This window comes from Protopterus annectens, chromosome 11.part0, assembly GCF_019279795.1.
Source record: "Protopterus annectens isolate FY-2018-M chromosome 11.part0, PAN1.0, whole genome shotgun sequence".
In the NCBI taxonomy this organism is placed as follows: domain Eukaryota; kingdom Metazoa; phylum Chordata; order Ceratodontiformes; family Protopteridae; genus Protopterus; species Protopterus annectens.
This window is the reverse complement of record NC_056745.1, coordinates 1099690790-1099714247: the sequence shown is the minus strand read 5'-3', so window position 1 is coordinate 1099714247 and position 23458 is coordinate 1099690790. Positions and strand designations below refer to the sequence as shown.

Genomic DNA, 23458 nt, shown 5'->3' with positions numbered 1-23458 from the left:
AAATGAAAAGGCAAAAAAGAAAATAAGGACATTTGAAGAGATGCTGGGTTTTGTACATTCCTCTTAGACTAAAGGTGAAAATCAGGATATAACTGACGCACTTAAATATATTCATAGTAAGAAGAAAAGAAAGGCCAGTATGTACTATAATTATTCTAAGTGACAAAGATCATAAGTAGAAACTACAAAATGGAATGTGAAAATCCCTGAAAACAGGCTATAGGTTTACTGGTACCAACCTGCTCACCTGTCTAGCCATCCATCCATCCATCCATCCATCCATCCATCCATCCAATATTAATTGATCAGATAAGTGGACTCCAAGGACCATTTCTAGCCATGTTTCAGGGCAAAAGGCATTTACATGATTGAGATACAAGTACTTACAAACTTCTGATCTACTAACAATATCTGCATATACTTCAAGAGTAGCAGCAAAAGAACATTAAATAAGACAAAGTTCAACTGGTTTAAAGTGGGAAAATTAAGAAAGAAATTGAGATACGAGGAAAAAAATGAAGGAAATAACACCTAAAAAGAAGGAAATTTAATTTAAAAGTATTTGCACAGCTTAAACTCAAACATATTGTTTGTAAGTGAACTTTTCTCAAGAGTAAGAGATAAGGAAAATTACTGATATCTATAGGCAAGGTAAGTAAATAAATAGAATTAATCTGCAGATGTCTTGCTTCAGTGATTTGTGTATGGATGGAAAGACGACACTGTTGATGGTATAATGTAAATGATTCAAACTGAGTAAAAAAGCTTGAACATGACAAACACAAAACAAAATACAACAGAAATGCCTCATGTCATATACGCAGTGAAGCTCTGCAAGGTTTCAGTGAATTATATTTGAAAAAGGACTTAGTAGCTGGATTGAATGTATTAACCAACTGACAATATAGTAAACAGGCTTTAGACCTTGTATATGAGCAGGTAAGTGCAGAAATATTTTTCTTCACATTTTCAGTAAATGCAACACAAGTAAAAACTTGTGCACTGCCAATGAGGTCTCCAGCTCAAGTCTAAACTGCAGAGTTACTCTAGAACATCCATCCACCCACAACCACTTTTTTCCATTTTTGCACATGGGGTTGCGGTGTCACTTTAATAGTGACAATCATCCAGAGCCAAAGTTTACACTGCCAGATGGCTACCCTTGCCACTGTAGTTCATCTACACCACACACTTGCATGCACACTCACACCTATGGTTAATTTAGAGTATCCAATCCACCTACTGCATGTCTTTGTAATGTCAGAGGAAACACATTTGAACACAGGGTGGACATGCAGACTCCAGACAGAAAACACCCCAGCCTAGAACTGAACCAGGGATTCTCTTGCTGTAAGTTAACAATGCCACCCTCTGTGCCACTGTGTTGCTCTACAGTTATTTTAGAACATGAAAGCAACTATTTTGGAACATGCACCAGTAATCAGACCACTACCTATTGCTTCAAATGTCACTTTTCTTTTACTACCATATGGATATGAGAAAAATACTGATCAACAGTCGACACTTAACACAGTTTTAGTGTGCCCTACATTACATACACAGTCTTGTTAAATGTTTCTATTTCTACAAGACTTGTGTACTTTTGTCTTGCATGTAACATGTTCAGAAACAAACTCTGACCATAATGCATATTTTTTGTTTCAGCAGTGCTCAATCATTATGAAAAGAAAAGCAAAGAAGAAAAACCTACTTTATGTGAGATGGGTAGGCCCCAGTGCCTCCAGGGTGGTAGTTTGCAATTTGGCCATTCATTGTTTCCGTTATTCAGATCTGTACCCTGAAATAAAATGAAATTGCTAAATTAACCAAATTAAAAAAAAACTAAATTAAGATATAAAATGTTTAAATACATAAATGAGAATTAACAAGACAGAACTCCAAAGGGACTTCTGGCAAGCTAAAATCTCATCTACTGCATAACATACACAAATGCCAGCAGAGGAAGAACCTTCGTCTATCCAATTTTCCCAAGTTTTGCAGCTACCACCAAGTAATGCCCTTCTCTGTTCAGTCCTTTACTCTACCCATCCATTGCCAGCTTGAATGTAATACACTCATCACCCATTCCATGAGCCTGCTCTTCTTATTCAACACTATTTGCTTAAAAAGACATTTCCTTGTCTCCCAGAATCATTATGAACCCACGCTTGTTATGCCCACCTCTCTTCCTACAGGAAGTACATCCTTATCCTATCCAGCAGTTTTCTTAAGACCTATCTATGATCACCATCATCAAGGAAGCCATCCTCTGGAAATCCTCAGTTTCACTTCAACCTCCCTGTACAGTATCTAGAACTGGGTACAATTATTCCTCCTGTAATGTAGCCCATGATTTGCAGAGCAGGAAGAATTACCTCAATGTGTCAGAAGACTCTGTCCATGAAAATGTAGCCTAGAACACTGATGGCCTTAGTCTCTGATTTTTCATTCTCGTCCTGGTGATGCATCACAGATGATTTCTACAAGTCTTCTACATAATTTGTTTGGTACCAGGCCTTCTTAAGGTCAAGTACTGAACAGGAGGATGCTGCTGCCAACATGCACAATACAGTAGTAATTACCACCAAATATAAGCCAAAAACAGCCCATGCTGCTGACTTTTAAAGTCACTGCTTACCCATCACTCACTATTTCTCCTATTTTGGTGTCATTCTTGATGAAGTTAAAGTCTTTTTTCACGCTAGATGTTGTTATAAACTGAATGACACAAGTGCCAAAACAAATTCTTGCAGCATGAAACTATTCACTTCCCTTTGACACTACTCCCCCCCCCCCATCATGTTCTCTTTCCACCCACCCATTTAATCATTTTGTAGCTCACCCCTACTATTTTTTTTAACTACATAGGGCAGTGTCAAAGGCTTTACTGAACTCCAGGCATATGTCAAACAGTTATCCGCCTACCCACTTTAGAAATTATCCAATAATAATACTGTAAAAGGCTCACCTGACAAGATCTTATGGGAAAAAAATAAAAATCACTGTTGGTTGATGTCCTGGAATGACTATTCTCAAACAATGCTTCTGTCAGTAACTTCTCCATGATTTTTTCCTATTAATGAGGTCAGATGTATCCATCTAGAATTCCTGCCATCATTTTTTGCCCTCTTACATAAAGTAGCTCAACTCTTTTGGGATTTCACTCCACTGAAATCACCCCTCAATCACAGACTCATTTAAAAGTTCAGTCAAAAAAATCAGTCAAAACTCTGGACATTTTTTTTGGGGGGGGGGGTTGAGGATGATTATGGTAACCCATCTATGTCCCTGAATTTTTGTATTCTCTTAGTGTCAGAAGTTCTTTTCCTGCCTTTCCATGAATATTACACTATCTATCCACCTCTTCCATTTCCTTGACATTATTCTGTCTTCTTTACCCTCATGTAAATAATTAATTAGTTTAGAATTTGTTCCTTTTATTCCTTATATAATTTGCCTTCCTTTACATGTATGGTTAATTCTATACCTGGTTTGCTTCATTCTACGTGTACCTGAAGAATTTCCTCTTCCATCATTTTTCTTTTGTTCAAGTTCCTTTCCATACTTAGCTCAGTCTAAATAACTCTATGGCAGCCTTTTCAGGAACATGCAAAATCCAAGTTCTGGGTTCTGTACCAATCATGCATTGTCATTAACCCTGCTTTTAAATCTATAACACATGGACTGTGGACTAGTTGGTTACTTGCTTTTGACAAATTAATGCAGTTACACTTCATAGCATATGCATATTGCTATTCACAACACGGACAAAAATTATAAGTCACATTATCAGACACTAAAGAAGTCTTCATGAAATAAGTCCTCCAACAAAGCTAGTTACAGAGAAAACTATCATGAGAAATGGCACTGACTTGAGATTGTACCATAACATTCTCAACTCAAATCACAAACTAAAAAAATACTATGATTTAACACTGCTGTTCTGAGCATACCAGAAACCACAAATGAAGACATTTGGGACAACATATCCATGGTCATGATATGAAATGGAACTGTAAAACCTCAAATTCAGATAACTGGGAGTACATATACATGGACAGCACATTAAATAGATAAGTAAAATTAAAATTACAACAATGAATGCGTGAAGTAGCCTTGAGACTTGGGAAATCTCATCCATTCACAGATGTACCATATTTGGTAAGAAAAGTCTCAGATGATCACTGGGAATGTCAAAACTTCACTTTCTCTTGTATTCAAACAACAACATCAAGGAACTACCTGCTCAGTGAAATCCAACTCATCAAAAGCGCCCCATACAATGAAATACAACTCAGGCATTTTTTGTGGGAGTGGGGCTTTCCTCTTCACATCCCAAAGTAGGGGCTGCACCTTTACCATCTTCCATAATACCAACACTGGGGAAACGGACATCATTTTCTAGGTTATTTACCCCCCATGCCTGCTGACTCTTAAGGCTCCCCTGAGTCGGACACTACCCATTCATTCCCCCACTTCAGGAATTCTAGTCAGAGCTAAGGCAACAGCTGACCAAGGGTGGAGGAGGCTTCAATCAGGCAGTTATGGGGGTGCTTTGTGCTCTCAAATTGTATCCCAAAAACACATCTATTTTACTGACCTAAATGCACCTCATAGGTGGGAGGAGTGAGTGAACCATGTCACTGCAGTAACCCACAATGCACCTAAGTAGGTCACTAGCCACTGGTACCCTGGAATCCCATACCCTTGGCCTCTTCTTGCCCCTTTTGCATTGCAGCCCCTCCTTTAAGGTACAATGGCAGTGAACATAGTCAACCCTGCCCCTCCCTCCCTCCTTCCCCATCACCATTGTCCAATCTACTTCTCAAACTGAAGTTGTCTGGGCTGTAGTCAGGGTTCTCTCTCTCTGTCACTGAATGAGTGTGTAAACTTTTGACAAGCTCTCCATTTCAGAAAGATGACTTTTAGTACATCAGACAGTTTTACACCAGAATATTTATTTCTTGGTACTAGTGCTACCTGAAACATACAACTCTGCAGCTATACATTATGAGAAGGATGGTTCTGAGAAATGTGTTTTCAGTGGACAGCAGGACATCAATAACTAGATTTACTAGGAAGATGACTCACTTTACTACCCATTAACTATATAGTTAAGTAGTGCACAGAACACACTTATGCTCAGACTCTACAAAATATCTACGTTATTATTATTATAAGCGTTATATGCTGCAGTAGCTTTCATTAGCACTGATATGTATGTATGTAAGAAGCTGATAATAATAATAAGGTTCAGCAGAGAGTTTGCTATCAAATGACCAAAAACACTCAAACAAGGAAATATAGACCAGTTGCAGTGTATTTAAAAACTACTATTATAAAAAGATTATCTGTAATATGATCATATTCCACTCATAGTGTTTTATTACGGTTACCGAAAAAGATTTCAAGAAATTCATGTCAAGGGTCTGAATCTCAAGACCTGAATTTCGTACTTATTTAGTTATATTTGTTTACTGGGGTAGTGCACCAGTAAATATTGACCAATTTCAGGTCCTGCCTGAGTAACCCTCTTAGAATCCATTTCTTGAACACAGTGATTAGAATCAGCAACTCAGTCATAATCCTTTATTTTCATTTCTAACAGCATGAACCTCTTTGCTCACCTTGTTTCTTTCAATATATCACCCTTGGATTGCTGACTGGTTCACAAATAGGACTCCGTTAATTAAAATAGGGGATGATTCCTCCATAAGGAGACCAGTAACCAATGGAGTCCCCCCAGGGTTCTGTGCTCGGACCTTTCTGGCAATTACTTTTCTTAACTAAAAGCCAATACCAAAGGACTTTGACTGACTAAATCTGCAGATGACTGCAAGCTAGGAGCAGTCATTGAATCCCCAAAGGACTTACCCATCCTGCAGGAAGGTTTGTCTCAAATAAATAATTGGTGCCAAAATCACAGACTCAAACTAAATGCCAAGAAATATGTTACTGTATCCTCTGGCAAGTCATCTACCCCAGGGAACTATTGCATTGACAATATACCCATAAGATGTAGATCAAGTTCGGGATTTGGAAACCTATGTGGACAGTGACCTTTTGACCAATACGTGTCTATTAGTGTAAGAAAGTCCTTCTATATTGCACAGCTTACAAACAAAGGGGCTGTGTGCAGATCTAGGGATGTCATTGCCCCCTTTACTCAGCTCTCATTAGTTCATCATTGAATAGAATGTCCCTTTGGCATGTATATGTGCAGTCACATGCAAGAACTAGAATGTCCACAGAGATACCTTACTAAAAGAGTACAAGGTCTTAATAACATGTCCTGCATAGACTGACTGAAAGCCTTGTCACTATACTCGGTATCCTGTAGACTGCTAAGAGGTGACCTGTGACTGGCATACCATACAAGATATTCCCCAAACCATTACTGATGGATTTACTGCACATCAAGTCAAGTGGCATCGGAAACATTCAGCCTCTTCTGCAACATCAACAGAATGCTTTGGTGGGACAGGTATATCCCGTACAGAATACTACTGCTGTTGAACAGACTCCCCATAAACACAGTTTATTCCTGTCTACCTTCAAGCATAACTTAGATCTATTGATGGAAAACAGAAAATTTACCCTAAGACTGCCCACTGTACTATTAATGGACAGAGGCAGTTCCTAAATACTTTATCCCACACATGGGTCCTCCCTCAGGTTATCTATGTTACAATCCTAGTTAACCTGGTTAGGGGTAATATACAGTTATTCACCATGGGATGCATAAGGCTAATCTATAACCAAATGGGATAAATTATTTTGAGTGCAAAAGGGGAAAATAGCTAGGCTTAAAATGGTCCACAAGGGCAGGTATCCTATTTATTACCTGTGAACCTATGAGATACCACAGACAGGTGGATTCATACCACCAGACAGATGACCTGAATGTTGAATGCTATAGTACTGAACTCCTGAATGTCAAGTGCCATAGTATTGAAAGTTAGAAGGTCAAACTCTAAAATACAAAAAAAATAGTTTTTGCAGGCAGGCAAGCCCCAATGCACCCCCTAATTATGTATACTAACTCCAAGACTGCACTACAATGGGGAAACAGACAATTTCCAGATCCCAATGGTACCATGATCACAAAATATAGACTTCCTATTATTCTCATATGTCAACATTTCCGACGTTGACATATATTGTTCACCATTCCGACCCATTATCATGAACCCAAACAGGTACAGGAATACTCAAGCCCCTAACTTGATGCTATTCAGCTGTCTCCTACTCACAATTTGAATGAAACTATGAGTTGTGGAAAGGAGAGTTTTGCTGATTGTCCATATGCTTACAAGTGCTGTTCAGAGTATTTAGCCTTCTTGGGGACCACAGTTATAGTGCTAAATAGGGTACCATCACAGATTGTGTAGTCTGCCCATGGGTATAGTGCTCAACAGGGTACAGTTTTCAAATTCTGCAATTTCACCCATGGGTCAGGTTGATAAAAATAAAATAAAGCACTGTAATTACTTGTCTACAACAGCTTACATAACTGGCAGTGGTGACTTCACAGGATCAGACATTTTATCAGTCCTACAGCAGTGAAACAAGTGGGCAAGTTCACTTCCTATATTTACAGTATGCTAATGTCAAAAAACTAAACTAACAGAGTCCACATGAAGCATGGGAGGAAAGAGTTCCCCTGCTTTTGTGAAATCTCTCAGAAACATTAAACAACAGTTTTCACTGGTGGTGGAGCCATTTTTCTACAGAAGTAATACTTCCATTCAATAGAAGAGGTCCGTGCTAATATACAAGTAACTGTTTTCTTCCTTTGATGTGGGTGTCATTATAACATAGAGCAGGAAACTCTAAAATGGCAAACAGAGAAAAACAAGTTTAGGGGAATACAAGGAATTCTCTTTAATAGAATTAGCTGAGATAAGTTGCTTTCTGCTTCTTCAAAAAAAAAACAAATATTGTGTTACATTAAAAGCTCAAAATATGATGGCTGTACCAATGTACAACAGTAGTCATTACAAATGATAACTCACTTTATCTTAACTAATCATCATCACAAATATAAAATTATACAATATATATATATGCAGAATGTTTCACAAAGCAATGGGCAAAGAGGTGCTGAAACGTCTGTTTACAAAGTTACTGACTTACCTAAAGGCTGCCACACCCCCAGGCTTTGTCCATGTACAGAAAATATAACGTCATTAATTTTCTCAATTTAATATTGGAAAAAAAAAAACCCTTTTTAAAAAGCATAGTTCACCATAGTATGAAACCAAGCATCTTAATGAAATGCTTCAATAAATGCATTCTTCACAGACAGCATATTGTTTCAATAAGACCACTAGAACATTATTTGCATCCTTTTTTTTCTAAAGAAGTGCAGCTTCACAAATAACAGCGGCTGTCACTTACACTATATATGCATTTTTACAGAACATACTGTAAGAAGTATCTTTGAAGCTAACAACAGAGTTCCATACCTAATTAAAAAAATGCCACACGCACAGTTACCAATTCCTTCTTTTACCACCAGTAAGAATCACACCCTTGTCTCCCTGACTGTTCTGTCTTCTGGTTTGTATCAGAAATTCCCTTTTCAATTAATTAACAATGAAAATGCCTCAGCTGATACGCAAACACAAAGAAAAAAGGGTGGGGATAGGCAATCACAATTAAGCTTCCCTTCCAAGGACTAAAATAAACTTCTGGTTTAATTGCTTCCTCACCCCAAGCTACTACAGAGATTAACATGCTCACTTTTAGGAATTGTGCATAAAACATTCAACAAACAGCTACAGTCATTCAAATATTTCCATATATTAACAAGCAGGAAAGCACAGGAAAAAGCAAAAGGAAATGCTAACCAGCTTACAGCAAAGTTACTATAGCAAATCCAAGAAGTCCAGCAGATGACTAGGTCCTGCAAACAGTCCACCAGAGTGATCCAGCCAAATGCTCTTCTAGACTATCTTACCCAACCTATAACCAGTTTCATCTGTTAGCAGATCCGTCCATGGTCCAAACTAATACGTAACTAAAAATAAGTATTTCTCCAAGTCTGAAAAGAACCTTCCATCTACTGTCCATACTCTTTTTCCATCTTACAATTCCTTAAATCCACCCCTTACTAACCCCTAACATAACAGTTGGGGGTCATGTGCATGTATTCCTTAATTTCCTTACAGTAAGTGCTTTATACCTTCAACCCAACTCCAGGCCTCCTTCATCCCTTGGTTTTCCTAATGTTGCCCTTGTGTTTGCCAAGTCGAGCAGCAAGATGACCATATCTCTCCATTCCTTCCAGAGCAGCACAGTACTGCAGGACTAAACTTATATTAGTTAGGGTAACCACCTCATGAAGAACACATCCAGAAGTCTCAGCTACTAATCAGGTGGACTAGTTTTGCTAGGTCACTGTTTCTTCTAAAGTTTGGATTTTTTAAATTAAATCTCTAAATGATCATTTTAAAATGTGTCTGTACCTTATGCACAATATACAGCAGCATTAATAAAGTACAGTTGTGTACACTTACCATAAATGTAGATGTTCGAGTGTATTCACTGTTGCAGTCATTACATTTGGGTAATCTGCTGGCAGGTTGCCCTCAGTTGGCTTGATTAACAAAGTCTTGGGTCCTGCGTTGGTTGCTGTCCCTTCTTCCATGACATCAGGTCATCAGGGGTATAAAACATGCAGCCAACGCCATTACATCAGTTTTTCTAGCCCCAGATGTCAGATACTCCCCCAAATGGGGAGCAAAATATATAAATAATTAAAAACACTAAAATATATACCTCCAAACAAAAGTAAATACACCGAAAAGGCTTTTATGTATAGTAAAAGAAAGTAGAGGCATAGTAAGAGAAAAACAGGGGGCTGGAGGGAGGGTAACCAGGACTGCAACAGTGAATACACTCGAACATCTACATTTATGGTAAGTGTACACAACTGTACTATGTTCTTTGTGTTTCACTGTTGCAGTCATTACATTTGGGTAGATTCCCAAAGCTATGGTTGGGAGGATGGGTTTACACAGCATTAGGACTGACTATAAGGCCCTGCAAAACAGCAGTGGCAAAGCCAGCTCTGGATTTAGACAAAATTGGTAAGTGATGATGCTTGGTGAAAGTATGAACTTAACTCCAGGTAGCAGCTTCTAGAATATCCCTGGTAGGAAAACCTCTGAGAAAGGCTGTAGAAGTAGATGCAGCCCTGGTGGAATGGGATCTGATCCCCTTGGGGATAGGTTTTCCATGGTGCTTATAGCAGAAATGAATACAATGGCTTATCCATTTAGAAATGGTTTGCTTTGAAATAGCCTTTCCCTCTGCCCCTGCAGCAAATGCTACCAGCACTTCAGATTTTCTTCGAGATTTAGTCCTATCCAAGTAAAATCTAAGTTGCCTGTGTACATCCAATGAATGCAAAATCCGCTCCCCCTTGTTCTGTGGATTGGGAAAGAAAGTTGGAAAATGAATGGACTGATCAAGAGCCACACTGGATACCACCTTGGGCATGAAGGATGGATTGGTCCTGAGTGACACCCTGTCCACATGAAAGATGATGAAAGGCTCCACTGCCATAAGGGCCTGTAATTCAGAGATCTTTCTAGCTGAAGTGATTGCTAAAAGGAAGGCTGTTTTCCACGAAAGGAATTTTAAGTCTGCAGTAGCAGCTGGCTCAAAAGGTGGTAGAGTGAGTTTCTCCAATACAAAATTAAGGTCCCAGGCAGGGGTTGGAGCTCTCCTGGGAGGTCTCAAGTTTTTGGCCCCTCTGAGAAACTGTTTTAGCAGAGTATGAGAGAAGGTGGGGGTTCTGTGTTGTAATGAGCTGAGACATGGATTTTTATGGAAGAAAAAGACAGGCCCTTGTGAAGCATCTCAGTTAAGTATTGCAAATTCTGAGGTAAATTGGGCACTGCTGTGCTCATCTCTTGAGATTGATTCCAGGCACAGAATTGTCATCATAAGATTTTCTAGTACTAGGTCTTCTCGCCTCCAAAATGACATCCATCACAGATTTGCTGAGGGATGCTAAGGGGGAATTTAAGTGATTAGCCAAGCTGCAAGATTCAATGTTTGGAGCTGAGGGTGCAGAATTTGGTTCTCCTGCTGAGACAGTACGGAAGGTGTCTAAGGCAGGTGCCATGGAGAAATTTGTGACAGACTGCGTAGGAGTGGGTACCAGTGTTGGCGAGGCCAGTCTGAAGCAATCAAAATCATTTTTGGTTTGTCCTGTTTGACTTTTAGTAGAACTTTGGAGAGCAGAGGCAGAGGGGAAAAGGTGTAAACGGATAGGTTTTTCCAGCTGAAGGACAGAACATCCACTTTCCAGACTTTTTTGTGAGGAGTTCTTGTGCAAAATTTGTCCAACTGGTAGTTCTGGGGTGAGGCAAAAAGTTCTATGTCTGGGATCCCCCATTTGTGTATCAACATGTTGAAAATCCTTGGTTTCAGTTTCCATTCGTGTGGGTCCATGAGATTTCTGCTTAGTTCGTCTGCCAGAATATTCAACTTTCCTGGCAGGATTTGAGTTTGCAGTTGTATTTGACAGCTCAATGCCGTGTTCCACAATGCCATGGCTAGTCTGCTAAGGGGTTAGGAATGTGTACCCCACCCTGCTTATGTACCACATAACCGTGGTGTTGTCCATCTTTACCATTAGTTGTCCTGGATGAAGGTAGTCCTTTGAAGGCTGTCAGTGCATTCTGAACAGCTAGCATTTCTTTTTGATTGATATGAAGGTACATTTGATTTGGGCTCTATTTGCCCTGAATGCACTTCCCTGCCAGATGAGCCCCCCATGTGTAGTCTGATGCATCTGTAGTTAGGGTTTGGGTGGCAGGGGGTGGTGTGAATGGTAGTCCCTTGTTTTGGTGGCAGGCCCCTGCCCACCATAGGAACTCTAGTTGCAGGCAAGGTATGATAGGAATCAGTTTTCAGGCTGTGAAAATGTTGACTCCATAAACTTTTTAAGTACCAGTGAGGTTTCCTCATATGCAGTCTTGCATTATGGAATTAGAAGAATGCAGGAGGCCATGAACCCAAAGGCTTGCAGTATTTGTCTTGCAGATAGCAGGGTTTTTGTGGCCACCTGTTTGAAGTAAGTCACCAAATGAATTTGCTTTTCTGGCATAAGGAAAGACATCTGGGCAGTTGTTTTCAAGCTTGCACCCAGGAATGTAATTTTTTGAGAGGGTACCAGTTGTGATTTCTTTTTGTTTATGGTGTACCCTAGAAAAGTTAGAACCCTTTTTACAAATGCCAGATGTTTTAGAAGAATGGCCTGGTTTTCTGCCTGAATTAGACAATCGTCCAGGTATGGATATATTTGAATATTTCTTTGCCTGCAAAATGCAGTTACTGGAGCCAGGCACTTTGTAAATACCCTGGGCGCAGTAGATCAGCCAAAGGGCAGTGCAGAGGACTGATAATGCAAGTAGCCTGCTTTGAAGCGTAGGTATCTTCTGCAAGATTCCCTGATTGGGATATGCAGGTAAGCCTCTTTTAAATCTAGAGTTGCCAAACAGGCATCTTTGCCTAGCATAGTAAGTAACTGGTGAAGAGTCAGCATCTTGAATTTTTGGAATGTCCAGAAAGGTGTTTAGAGTAGACAGGTCCAGAACTGGTTGCCATGATTTGTCTTTTCTGGGTACCAGGAAAAGTCTGGAATAGAAACCTTGTCCCTTTTCCTCTTCTGGTAGTTGTTGAATTGCCCCCATGTTTAGGAGGGAAAGTACTTGTTTTTGAGCCTCTGCACACTGATTTGGGGGCAGGTCTAGCCACCCGTTTGGAGTTGGCAACATGTGGAAATGAAATCTGTATCCTTGGGACACTGTATTTAAAACCCATTTGTCCTGGGTTATAAGTTGCCAGTTTTTTGCATGAAGAGCCAGTTTTCCCCCCAAAGGGGCGGCTAAGAGATAAGTGCTTGGTAATTTTAAAGGAAAGTCATTGAATCAGTTTACCATAGGGTGGTGTCTTGTTATTTCCAGATTTGGAAATGGAGGCACTCCATTGCTTAGTTCTGAAAGTCCCTTGGGACTGAAACCTGGTGCTTTTGGAATGCCTGGGTTTGACTTGAATGGCTCTGGAAGGAACTGGAAAGGACCAGTTCTTAGTAGGCCAGTGCCTACTAAATCTTGGAGGTTATACTTGTAAGAAACCTTTCACAGTTTGCATAGATTTAGCTTTACTTTCCATGTTTTTTAGAACTTCTTCAGCCTTATTGCCAAACAGACGGTCCTGCTGCAAAGGAGCATTCAACAATTTTGCTTTAACATGATCAGGCAGAGACTGCTCCTTAAGCCAAGCATGCCTTCTAAGTACAGACCCAGTAACAGCACCCCTGCAAGAGGCCTCCAAAGAATCAAAACCACATTGCAAAGTATGTTTTCCAACTTGTTCAGCTGAATGCAATAAATCCTGCAAATCCTTATTTTCCACACAATCAGAAATCAACATCATTTTCTGTTTAAGCAGTCCCATGATATGCTGTTGATATTTTAGCATATGGAATTGACAGTTTAAAGCCCTGATTGCCAAAGTTGCAGAAGTATAAACCTTTTTACCCCATCTATCCAGCGCCCTGGAGTCTCTATTAGAAGGGGTAGGATTTTTAGCAGTAGAAGCCTTAATGCCCTTGGGCCTCTGAGAAATGGTTTCAGGGTCCGCAACAGGATTTTTGAAAAGGAATTTATGGGAGTCAGGAACCCTGTAGTATCTGTCTAGTTTACAAGGGGCCGGAGGCAGGTATTCAGGAGCCATACTGGATTCTAAAAACACATCAACAATGTCTAGTACAGGAGGTATAGCCAAAGGCTTATGCTGAGGAAGAAGAAGGAAATCCCTAAGCCTCTTCTTGGAGTCAGAAAAATCCTGGCTTTCCCAGTGGAAATGCTCCCTTAAGGTATGTAAAGTTCCCCTAAAGAAAAATCCTCAAGGGGAAAAGCAGAAGGAATAGAATCCTCTGCATCAGAGTCCTCATAAGTAGGCATGGACAAATCAAGTTCATTAGAAGAGTCAGAAGAAACAGAGTCCTGTTCAGAAGATTCATAATCAAGTTCAGCCCTAAGCCTCTTAGATGGGGGGGGGGGTTGACTACCCCTGATTACAGTAATTAAATCTTCAGCCATTTTGATCATTTGTTTTTTTTAGGCATAGGGGCCTGAACATGTGGCCTGGGCATTGGTTTTTTAGACATAGATCGAGATTTTGGCCTTAAAATTGAAGGTGGTGTCAGTTTAATATGCAAATCTGTAGGCCTAAATACACCCTCAGAAGCATCCGGACCCATCCAAGGTAGAGACATCCACGGGTTCCATAGGTAAAGCATCTCATGGCATACCGGACTCCAAATGGGTCTCAGTAGAGGCCTGCGAATCAGAAGTAGCGGGGTATCAGGGGCTGCAAAAGCGCCTCACTGAGTTCTGGCAAACTGGCAACTGGCTTAGGAGAAGCGTCATCGGCAGTTTTGGACCTTAACGGCCTGTCTCTTTTTCTTTGCATTTTTTTCGGTATTCTGGTAGTCGGATGGCTAACTGACATCATTTCTGGATAATTAAACCAAGAACCGTAATATTTAGAAGCAAATACGTACCAATGACGGATAGTGCGCTGATTAAATAAAGCACAAAACTGACAGCAAGGTACGTTGTGGTCAGGGCCTATGCAAGGAATACAGTACAAATGAAAATCCTTATGAGGTATTTGCTTCCCACAAGTAATACAATTATTAACCTTTACTGACATTGGTAAGGAGCAAGAAAAAGTTTCCCCAATGGGGCACTTAGCTTTTAGTTAAAGACTTCAGTTCTGAAACTCGAAAACAAAAATTTCAGGAGTCGGCCGACCAGCACTTGAGAACTGCTTCTACTTCGGGCACCGCACTGCAAGAAAGACTGATGTAATGGCATCGGTTGCATGTTTTATACCCTTGATGACCTGACGTCATGGAAGAAGGGACAGCAACTGACACAGGACTCAAGACTTTGTTAATCAGGCCGACTGAAGGCAACCTGCCAGCAGATTTCCCAAATGTAATGACTGCAACAGTGAAACACAAAGAACATCTTGCAGAAGAGTAGACAAAGAAACTTGAGGCATTGATGGCACTTATAAAAAATGCAAGCATCATACTGGGTTACCCGGACTCAGACTATGTCCTTTCTTGAACAGGAAGTCTACAGAGACTCAATTTTGGAAATGTTTCACTGTACCTTCCTTCTCCTTTCCTTATATAACATAAGTTAAGAAAATGCTGGTAAAATATCACAAATGACATCTCATTGCCACAAATCTGTTAAAAACAAGACATTTTGGTGTACAATTTCTCAGATGTTGGTTAAACAGACTCTGACAAGTACAGAAAAAAATTGAAAAAAATCTATCAACTGCCTCTGACTTAAGTGCATTGCAGAACATGATTGCTATTATATTGGACATTACACTTTGTGGTGGAAAAGCATGTTAATTGATCTCATCTGTATCCATGGCTCAAAAGCTACAGAATCCATAATGTTTAGATAATGTGTTTTTGTATCACAACAGTTAATTGCAGAATTATCATCATGGTGGTATTACATGTGACTCACTCACGAACACAGACACAGATACACACAGATATACACCCACTCACATGCATGTATACATATACGTACACACAGGACGCCAACAAAAATGTCAACTCTTTACTTTTGAAAAAGAAAAAAAAAGTAAAGACTAAAATTCAAAATGAAACAGTTTAGTTATAAATAGTATTTAATCTAACAGCATGGATATGTAATGACCATTTTTACAGACAGTAAATTCAAAAACATTCCATATACTTTATATATGAATAAATTTAATAAAATACTTTATGTGTTAACTTTGTGACTCCTGGTCTGCTTCTAAGTATATAAATGGAGAAAAGAAATAACCAGGAATCTGAAGTTGGGAGATGGATATGAACAGGAAAACCACCAGTAACATGGAAATTAGCAAATAAATGTGAGTCTGCAAAGCATCAGTCACATTTGTGAAATACGGATATACAAGAATAAGTGGAAACAGCTGACTTTTCTTGACTTTGCTAAACTTGTGGGGAACTGAAAAGAATTTACCTCAATTTGTGTCATTAATATTTGGAAGGACTCAGAGAAGGGAAAGAAGGAAAAATGCAACTGTATGTAAAATAAATTCTGATCTTAACAGCATTTCTAAGAAACACTTCAGAATATAAATTGCATATTTTATACTAAAGTATTTTAGTTGTTCTTGCATGTGATAATGTTACTGGTATAAACAAATGCCTTTTATATGCTTCCTCTTCTTTTTTGGTGTTAAGAAATGTAGGCATTGTTGTGAAAAAAAAAAGAGAAAAATGTTAAATAAAAGCATGTTCAAGTGTTATAATCATTGGTTGGTGGTGTAGAAGATGAGATGTAAAGTACACAAATTATAACATATGTAGAGCTGATATGCTTTCTAACTTTCACAAAGTTGAGTGTCAGGATTAAGACCCTTGACTTAATCTAATAGCACATTTTAAGTGGAAACAAGTAAATGAGAGCACACTGAAAATAATGAAAAGTTTTCGTTGAGCAATAAATGTTTCAGCTCATCTTTCAGGCTGTAGCAGAGGACTACATTTTTTTTCTCTTGCATTCCCATGGAGACAAGCTGATAATAGGACAATAAAAGACAGAACACTGGTTTCTTAAAAGGCTAAAATTTAATGATTTCTGAAAGCATGCAATTTCCTTTCACATGGGGAGATAAAGATAAAAAGAACAGACAGCAGTGAATTAGGGCCTACATTAGCAGCAGTCTATTTGGCACAAATGTTCCTATTAAGGTTAAACTTCATTATTTGAAGATATACATAGTTATGTGCATTTGTATTAATTTAACAGGTTATGGAGGTGTTCTGGGAAGTGTATACATGTTTTATTGTTTTTGAAGATTTTTATTAAAACAACAATTCTTGTAAAATGTGACATAGGTTCCAATATTGATAAGAAAAAAAAAGACTGTATAAAGGATTAACCTGGCAAGCATTAATGGATGCATGTATCACAAAAGCTGAAAATAGATATTTTAAAAAGCTGCCATAAATAATAGGTGGTAATAATGACTTCTTACCATAAAGGCAATGCTTTCCATTTTAATCTTGGAATGTGAACTGTCTTACAAGTATAGACAAAGAGGAAAGAATACTTAATTATATTAAGAAATGCAGGGTGCAAATAGTAATGCTACAGGAGACACATTTGGAAAGAAATGAGCATGCAAGTTCGATAAAGAAAGGATTTCAGAGTGGATATTCTGTAGAATTTTGGGGACAAAGGAAAAGAAGAATACTTGCATTAAATTGCTAGAGGGGCTCAAGTAGTGATAAAAAAGAGGAGAAATGATGATAAAGGCAAATATGTGGTATTAAGGGGCTACTGGTGAGAGATGAAGATTACATTGGCACGCATTTATATTCTACCTAAAACTGCTATTATGGAGCTTAAAAACATTTAAAGTTAATCAGCTTTCAGCAGGGAATATTACTTATAAATGGGGACTGGAATTTAGTTTTCAGCAATGAGGCTGTATTTGGGGACAGAATGGAAAATATGACAAAAGAGGATAAATTTCTGAAGACATGAAAATATTTGGTATGAATTATGTAAATTCAATAGTAGGAACTCATTAAGAATTTACATACTATTCCCCAAGGTACAGTAACTGGGCTAGATTAGACAGAAATTATATTACACTGAGAACTTTGACATAGAATTAACAGTTTTAGATCATGTACCAATAACTACCAAAATAAAAATAAAGGGTGATGAAGTAAAGATGACAGACTGGTGCCTCCCAGCTACTAGTTAAAATGATGGGAATTTAAGGAACAGGTAGTGGAAATTATCTGGGAGTTATTAAAGAAGACAGAAAGTACTTCAGAAGTTACAGCTAGTGAGTGGGATAAAATTAAAGGGGAGAAATAAAACATAGATTGATCTAGTTAAAAAATAATAAGATTATTTAGAGGAATTAAAAGGTTAAAGTGTTACAAAGTAAAGGGAATCTCACAGAACAAGAGGAGGCACAATTGCAGACTGCTAAAGACAAAATAAAGGAGTAACTGGAAAACATGCACATTTGGAAAGATTGCTGTTAAGCAACTGTTTTGATAACTCTACAATACAAAAACTTTTTGACTTGGGCAACAGAAAGTAGAAAGGGCTGTTGCCAAATTAAGGGAGCCTACAATAAGAAAAATAAACAGAGCTCCTGTAGAGGTATTAAAGAAATTTAGGAAATTTTATGAAAATGATGTAAAGCAGACAAGAGGGGAAATCAAGAAAAAGCACAAATGGAAGTATTTATGGAAGACTTAAATATGCCGAGGTTCGAAACAGATGAGGCTCAACAACTAACAGTTAAGATAGGAGGAGATTAACTAAAAATGGTGATGTATAACCAAGCTGCAGGAAAGTCTCCAGGAAGAGATGGTATACTGGTGGAAGTGCGGAAACTAGCAGGGGAAAAAGTGATAAATATATGGAAGGTTTTAACAGTATTTTAAAAGGAGGAGAAGCACCAACATCCTAGAAAAAAGTTGTGGTGGCTGTAATACCCAGAGACAGTAAAGACCCATCTGATCCAGCTTTCTGTAGGCCCATTTCAATTTTAAACCATCACTATGAATTGTTTGTGTCTATAAAGGCTAAAAGAATGACAAAGTTGATGCTAAAATTAGATATTAACTGATGTAGTTTTGTGGAAGGGAGACAGACAACTGACAAAAAGTAATAAAATAACTCTGAGGGAAGCAGAATGTAAGAAAATACCAATACTATTGGTGGGTCTTAATGCACAGGAAGCATTTGGAAGAGTAGACTGGGATTTTATAAGAATTAGAATTTCCTGACATAATAATAAGGTTAATTAAGAAGTATATATGGGGGATTGTAGGCAAAATTCAAAGTGGGAGGGATTCTCTCTGATAAGTTATGTCTTAACAGAGGAATGAGGCAGGGGTATCCTCTTTCCCCTTTATTTGCATTTATATTTAGAACCACAGGGAAAGAAAATAAGGGACTCGGAAATTCAAGGATATAATTGGTATGGTGCTCAAGAAAAAAATGGCATTATTTGCAGATATTAGTTTGCACCTGAGTGAACCAGAAAATGACATTGTTTTGTGGAGCATTTTTAGACGGTTCTGTTTTTTTTTTTTTTTTTTAGGATACTCAATTTATTTGTTTTTTAGGGTACAGCATTGATCCCCATGGATGTTTTTCAGACTCATCCTGGGAGAGGTGTCTGGGTTAAGTGACTTGCTCAGTGTTACAAAGTTAGGCAATGTAAGCTGAGGGAATCAAATGTCAAAAACAGCTTGATAACAGCTCTTTAATTCTCTAAGACAACTGGCAGAATGAAGATAAACGGCTATGTCTATAAACTATGTACCTACAAATAAACTGGTTCAGCAATACCCATATTTAAGGGCACATAAAATGAAGTATTTAGGAGTATGGATTAAAAAGGATTTTGTTACGGCAGCAAAGGATATATGGGAAGAGACAAAACAAAAAATAATACAAAAACTGAGAAACCGGTAGCACTTGCCAAAGGATATGGATAGCAAGCTATAAGCATTAAAAATGGTTTTAGTCCCTTTAATTTTATACATAGATCAGGCATAATTTTATCAACCAGAGGAAAAGATGTGAATAGTAGTTAATAAAGAGTTAAAGGATTTTTATTTGGGAGAGAAAAGGGCAAGTGTCAAGTGGAATAAGTTGAGCCTCCCCAAAGAACACGAAGGATTAGGAATACCTGGTTCTTAGGGATATTTTAGAACTCTACACTTAAGGCACTTGCACATGACAAAAGCAGAAAGCTAAAATTCAAAGTGGAAGGGGACAATGAAGACTGGGGAGAGTAATTCAAGAAATAAGGAAAAAATGGGATTTTGAATGCAGATCCTTAAGGAGAACAGCAGCAGCCACAAAGAATATTATATTGATAAAGTAGCAGAAAGTACATTAAGAACTAAGCCAACAGGGAAATGGAGAAAGAAGATTCTGCTGATAGTGATGATTGCAATTAGGGGTACACAGAATAGGCAAGAGGAGGCTGTAATTTACTGGAGGAAGCTGGCAAAGGAACCAAAGTATTGGAAATAAATAATTGGAGAGGGAAAGGTAATAGAATGGGAACAGACCAAGAAAAATTTGGATTTAAGGCTAGTGACTACTGCCCCTGTCAGGGATTGATATTAAGAGTATAGAAAAATATAAAGGGATAGCAGAATCCCAAATGAAAAACCTGCACTGGTTAAGTTTTTAACTGAATTCAGAACAGAAGCTGCTGTTAAAAAAGGGATATTTAATAGAGCATATAGAATATTGCACATTATCCATAGGAATCAATCAGAAGAGGTCAGAAAAGATTGGGAAGACAGATTAGACACTCACTTCACAAAGAAACAACGGGAAGATATATGCCAGACTCCCAAATATGCAACAAACTCTAGAAGATTTAAGATTTTTGCCTGCAAGTGTTGGCATAGATACTTTTATACCCCAAGCAGATGCCGATATTTTTCCCCTCAGGTAAATGGCAAATGTTGTAGGTGTAATGGGGAAGAACAAGAATATATGCTCACAGGTACCTCTGAGTGGAATGGGTTGGCAGACACAGTACTCTGTCAGGAACACTGGGCAAGCAAATGAGTGTAACTAAGAAATGATACAGGATCTGAATTGTCTAGACATGGTAAGGCTTTGTTAAATTTAATTATGATGGCTGCCAAAAAAGCAGTTATTAAAAATTGGAAATCAAAATCTAAACCCAACTTTATTTCTAGTGAAATACTGTAAATATTATAAAACCACAAGAAAATATTATAAAAGCACAAGAAGGGGTGCTTCAGAATAGGGTTGTAGTAAATTACACAGAAAAAATGGAAATTGTCAGAACAATACATGCAGATAAATGTCATGGAAGAGGAATAAGCTTTAAGAGAAGGCAGAAATTGAACAATTTATGTAACGTTGATTTGATCATATGATATATAACAATATTGTGATGCATAATGTTTACAAATGTGAACTTGTTAATATGGTTTAATTACTTTTATGTAAGTTTGCCTATGTCAGAAGTGATAATTCAGTACAAGTGTTAAAAAAAAGTAGTAGTACAGTAATCCAGTTAATGAGCAGACCATGTTAGCTGTATGCAGAAATCAGTTGCACTTCAGAAATTATTGTTTCATCACTGAGAAAATACTTAATGGTACTGCACTACAGATCCAGTATTGTCATTAGCTATTTTTTCTGAAACAGTAGCACTAGTTTTCATTAGCAATATGTACTTGTAGAAATTTCTTAAATGAGTTATCCATTCAGAGGTGTAGCTATATGAAGTCAAACATTCTGGTGTCCAATACCGTCCACCTCTCTGTCCCCCTCTCTGGCCCTCCGGTCAACTTAATTTGAGGAGAAAGAAAAAAAGCAAACCACCCCTCAGACTTTCTCCTCTTACACAGTAGCAAATCACTTACTACAAAGCTAACATGTGGCTTGCTACACACTGAATTTCACACACACAGTGCTTCAGCATCCAAACTCAGACAAAAATGCAGTACATCAGCATTCAGAGATAAATGCCTGCATCCATATTAGTGCTGCACAAATTTTTCTAATGTCTGACCAGTATTCAAAAATTCTCATTTTGAAAGAACACAAAAATTGCATGCTATGGAATATACTACTGCTTTTGGTAAACAAGTATAAAGTACAGTTGTGAACACTTACCATAAATGTAGATTCTCGAGTTTATTCACTGTTGCAGTCATCACATTTGGGTTATCTGCTTGCAGTAGCCCTCAGTCGGCCTGATTAACAAAGTCTTTGGTCCTGCATCAGTTGCTGTCCCTTCTTCCATGACGTCAGGTTGTCAAGGGTATAAAACATGCGGCCGATGCCATAACATCAGTTTTTCTTGCCCAGATGTCAGGTGCCCCCCTAATAGGAAGCAATTAATTCTATAAATATACAAGGTTATACCAAAAGGTTTTTGACCATAGTAAAGGAGACTAGAGGTATAGCCAAAAGAAGAAAGTGGGCTGGAGGGAGGGTAACCAGGACTGCAACAGTGAATACACTTCAACATCTACATTTATGGTAAGTGTACACAACTGCACTATGCTCTTCATGTTTCACTGCTGCAGTCATCACATTTGGGTAGATTCCCAAAGCTAGGGATGGGAGGAGGAATTTAGATAGCATTAGGACCAGCTATAAGGCCCTGTAAGACTGCAGTGGCAAAGCAAGCTCTGGATTTAGAGGAAATTGGCAGATGGTAATGCTTGGTGAAAGTATGTACAGAACTCCAGGTAGCAGCTTCTAGGATGCCCCTGATAGGGATGCCTCTGAGAAAGGCTGTAGAGGTAGATGTAGCCCTGGTAGAGTGGGGCCTGATTCCCTGTGGGATAGGTTTTCCATGGTGCTTGTAGCAGAAATTAATGCAACGGCCTATCCATTTGGAAATGGCTTGCTTTGAAATAGCCATCCCCTCTGACCCTGCAGCAAATGCCATCAGCGGTTGGTCAGATTTCCTTTGAGGTTTAGTCCTGTCCAAGTAGAATCTAAGTTGTCTGTGCACATCTAAGGAGTGCAGTATCCATTCCCCTTTGTTCTGTGGATTAGGAAATAAGGTTGGCAAATGAATGGACTGATTAAGGGCCACACTGGATACCACCTAGGGCATGAAGGAGGGATTGGCCCTGCCACGAGGGTCTGTAATTCAAATACCCTTCTTGCTGAAGTGATTGCTAAAAGGAAAGCTGTTTTCCACAAAAGGATTTTTAAATCCACAGTGGCAGCTGGCTGGAAAGGAGGAAGGATGAGCTTTTCCAATACAAAGTTAAGGTCCCAGGCTGGAGTTGGGGCTCTCTTAGGTGGTCATAGATTTTTGGCCCTTCTGAGGAACTGCTTAAGCAGTGGATGAGAGAAGAGGGGAGGTTCTGTATTATAATGAGCTGAAATGGCTGAGGCATGAATTTTGATGGCGGAGAAAGACAGGCCCTTGTGAAACATCTCGGTTAAGTATTGTAAAATCTGAGGTAGATTGGGCACTGCTGTGCTCTTCCCTTGAGACTGGTTCCAAGCACAGAATCTTTTCCATTTTTCAGCATAAGATTTTCTAGTACTAGGCTTCCTTGCCTCTAAAATGATATCCATCACAGGTTTACTGAAGGATGGTAAAGGAGAGACTAGGTAATTACTCAGGCTGCTAGGTTCAGTGTATGAAGCTGAGGGTGCAGAATCTCGTTCTCCTGCTGAGACAATAGGGTAGGAGTCTGAGGAAGGTGCCATGGGGCCAACAGTGACACACTGCACAAGAGGGGGTACCAGTGTTGGCATGGCCAGTCTGGTGCAATCAAAACTGTCCTTGGTTTGTCTTGTTTGATCTTTAGCAGTACTTT

The 23458-nt window shown here is 38.7% G+C and overlaps 1 protein-coding gene across 1 annotated transcript in view; it reads right to left on the bottom strand.

The window, feature by feature from the left end:
• Window positions 1-23458, bottom strand: part of EPS8 (epidermal growth factor receptor pathway substrate 8) — a 2217981-nt gene that overhangs the window by 1220828 nt on the left and 973695 nt on the right. The window contains exon 3 of the mRNA XM_044087279.1: window positions 1712-1798. Within this exon, the coding sequence (XP_043943214.1) occupies window positions 1712-1773 (62 nt within the window). The 5' untranslated portion in view covers window positions 1774-1798. The remainder of the gene's footprint in view (window positions 1-1711; window positions 1799-23458) is intronic.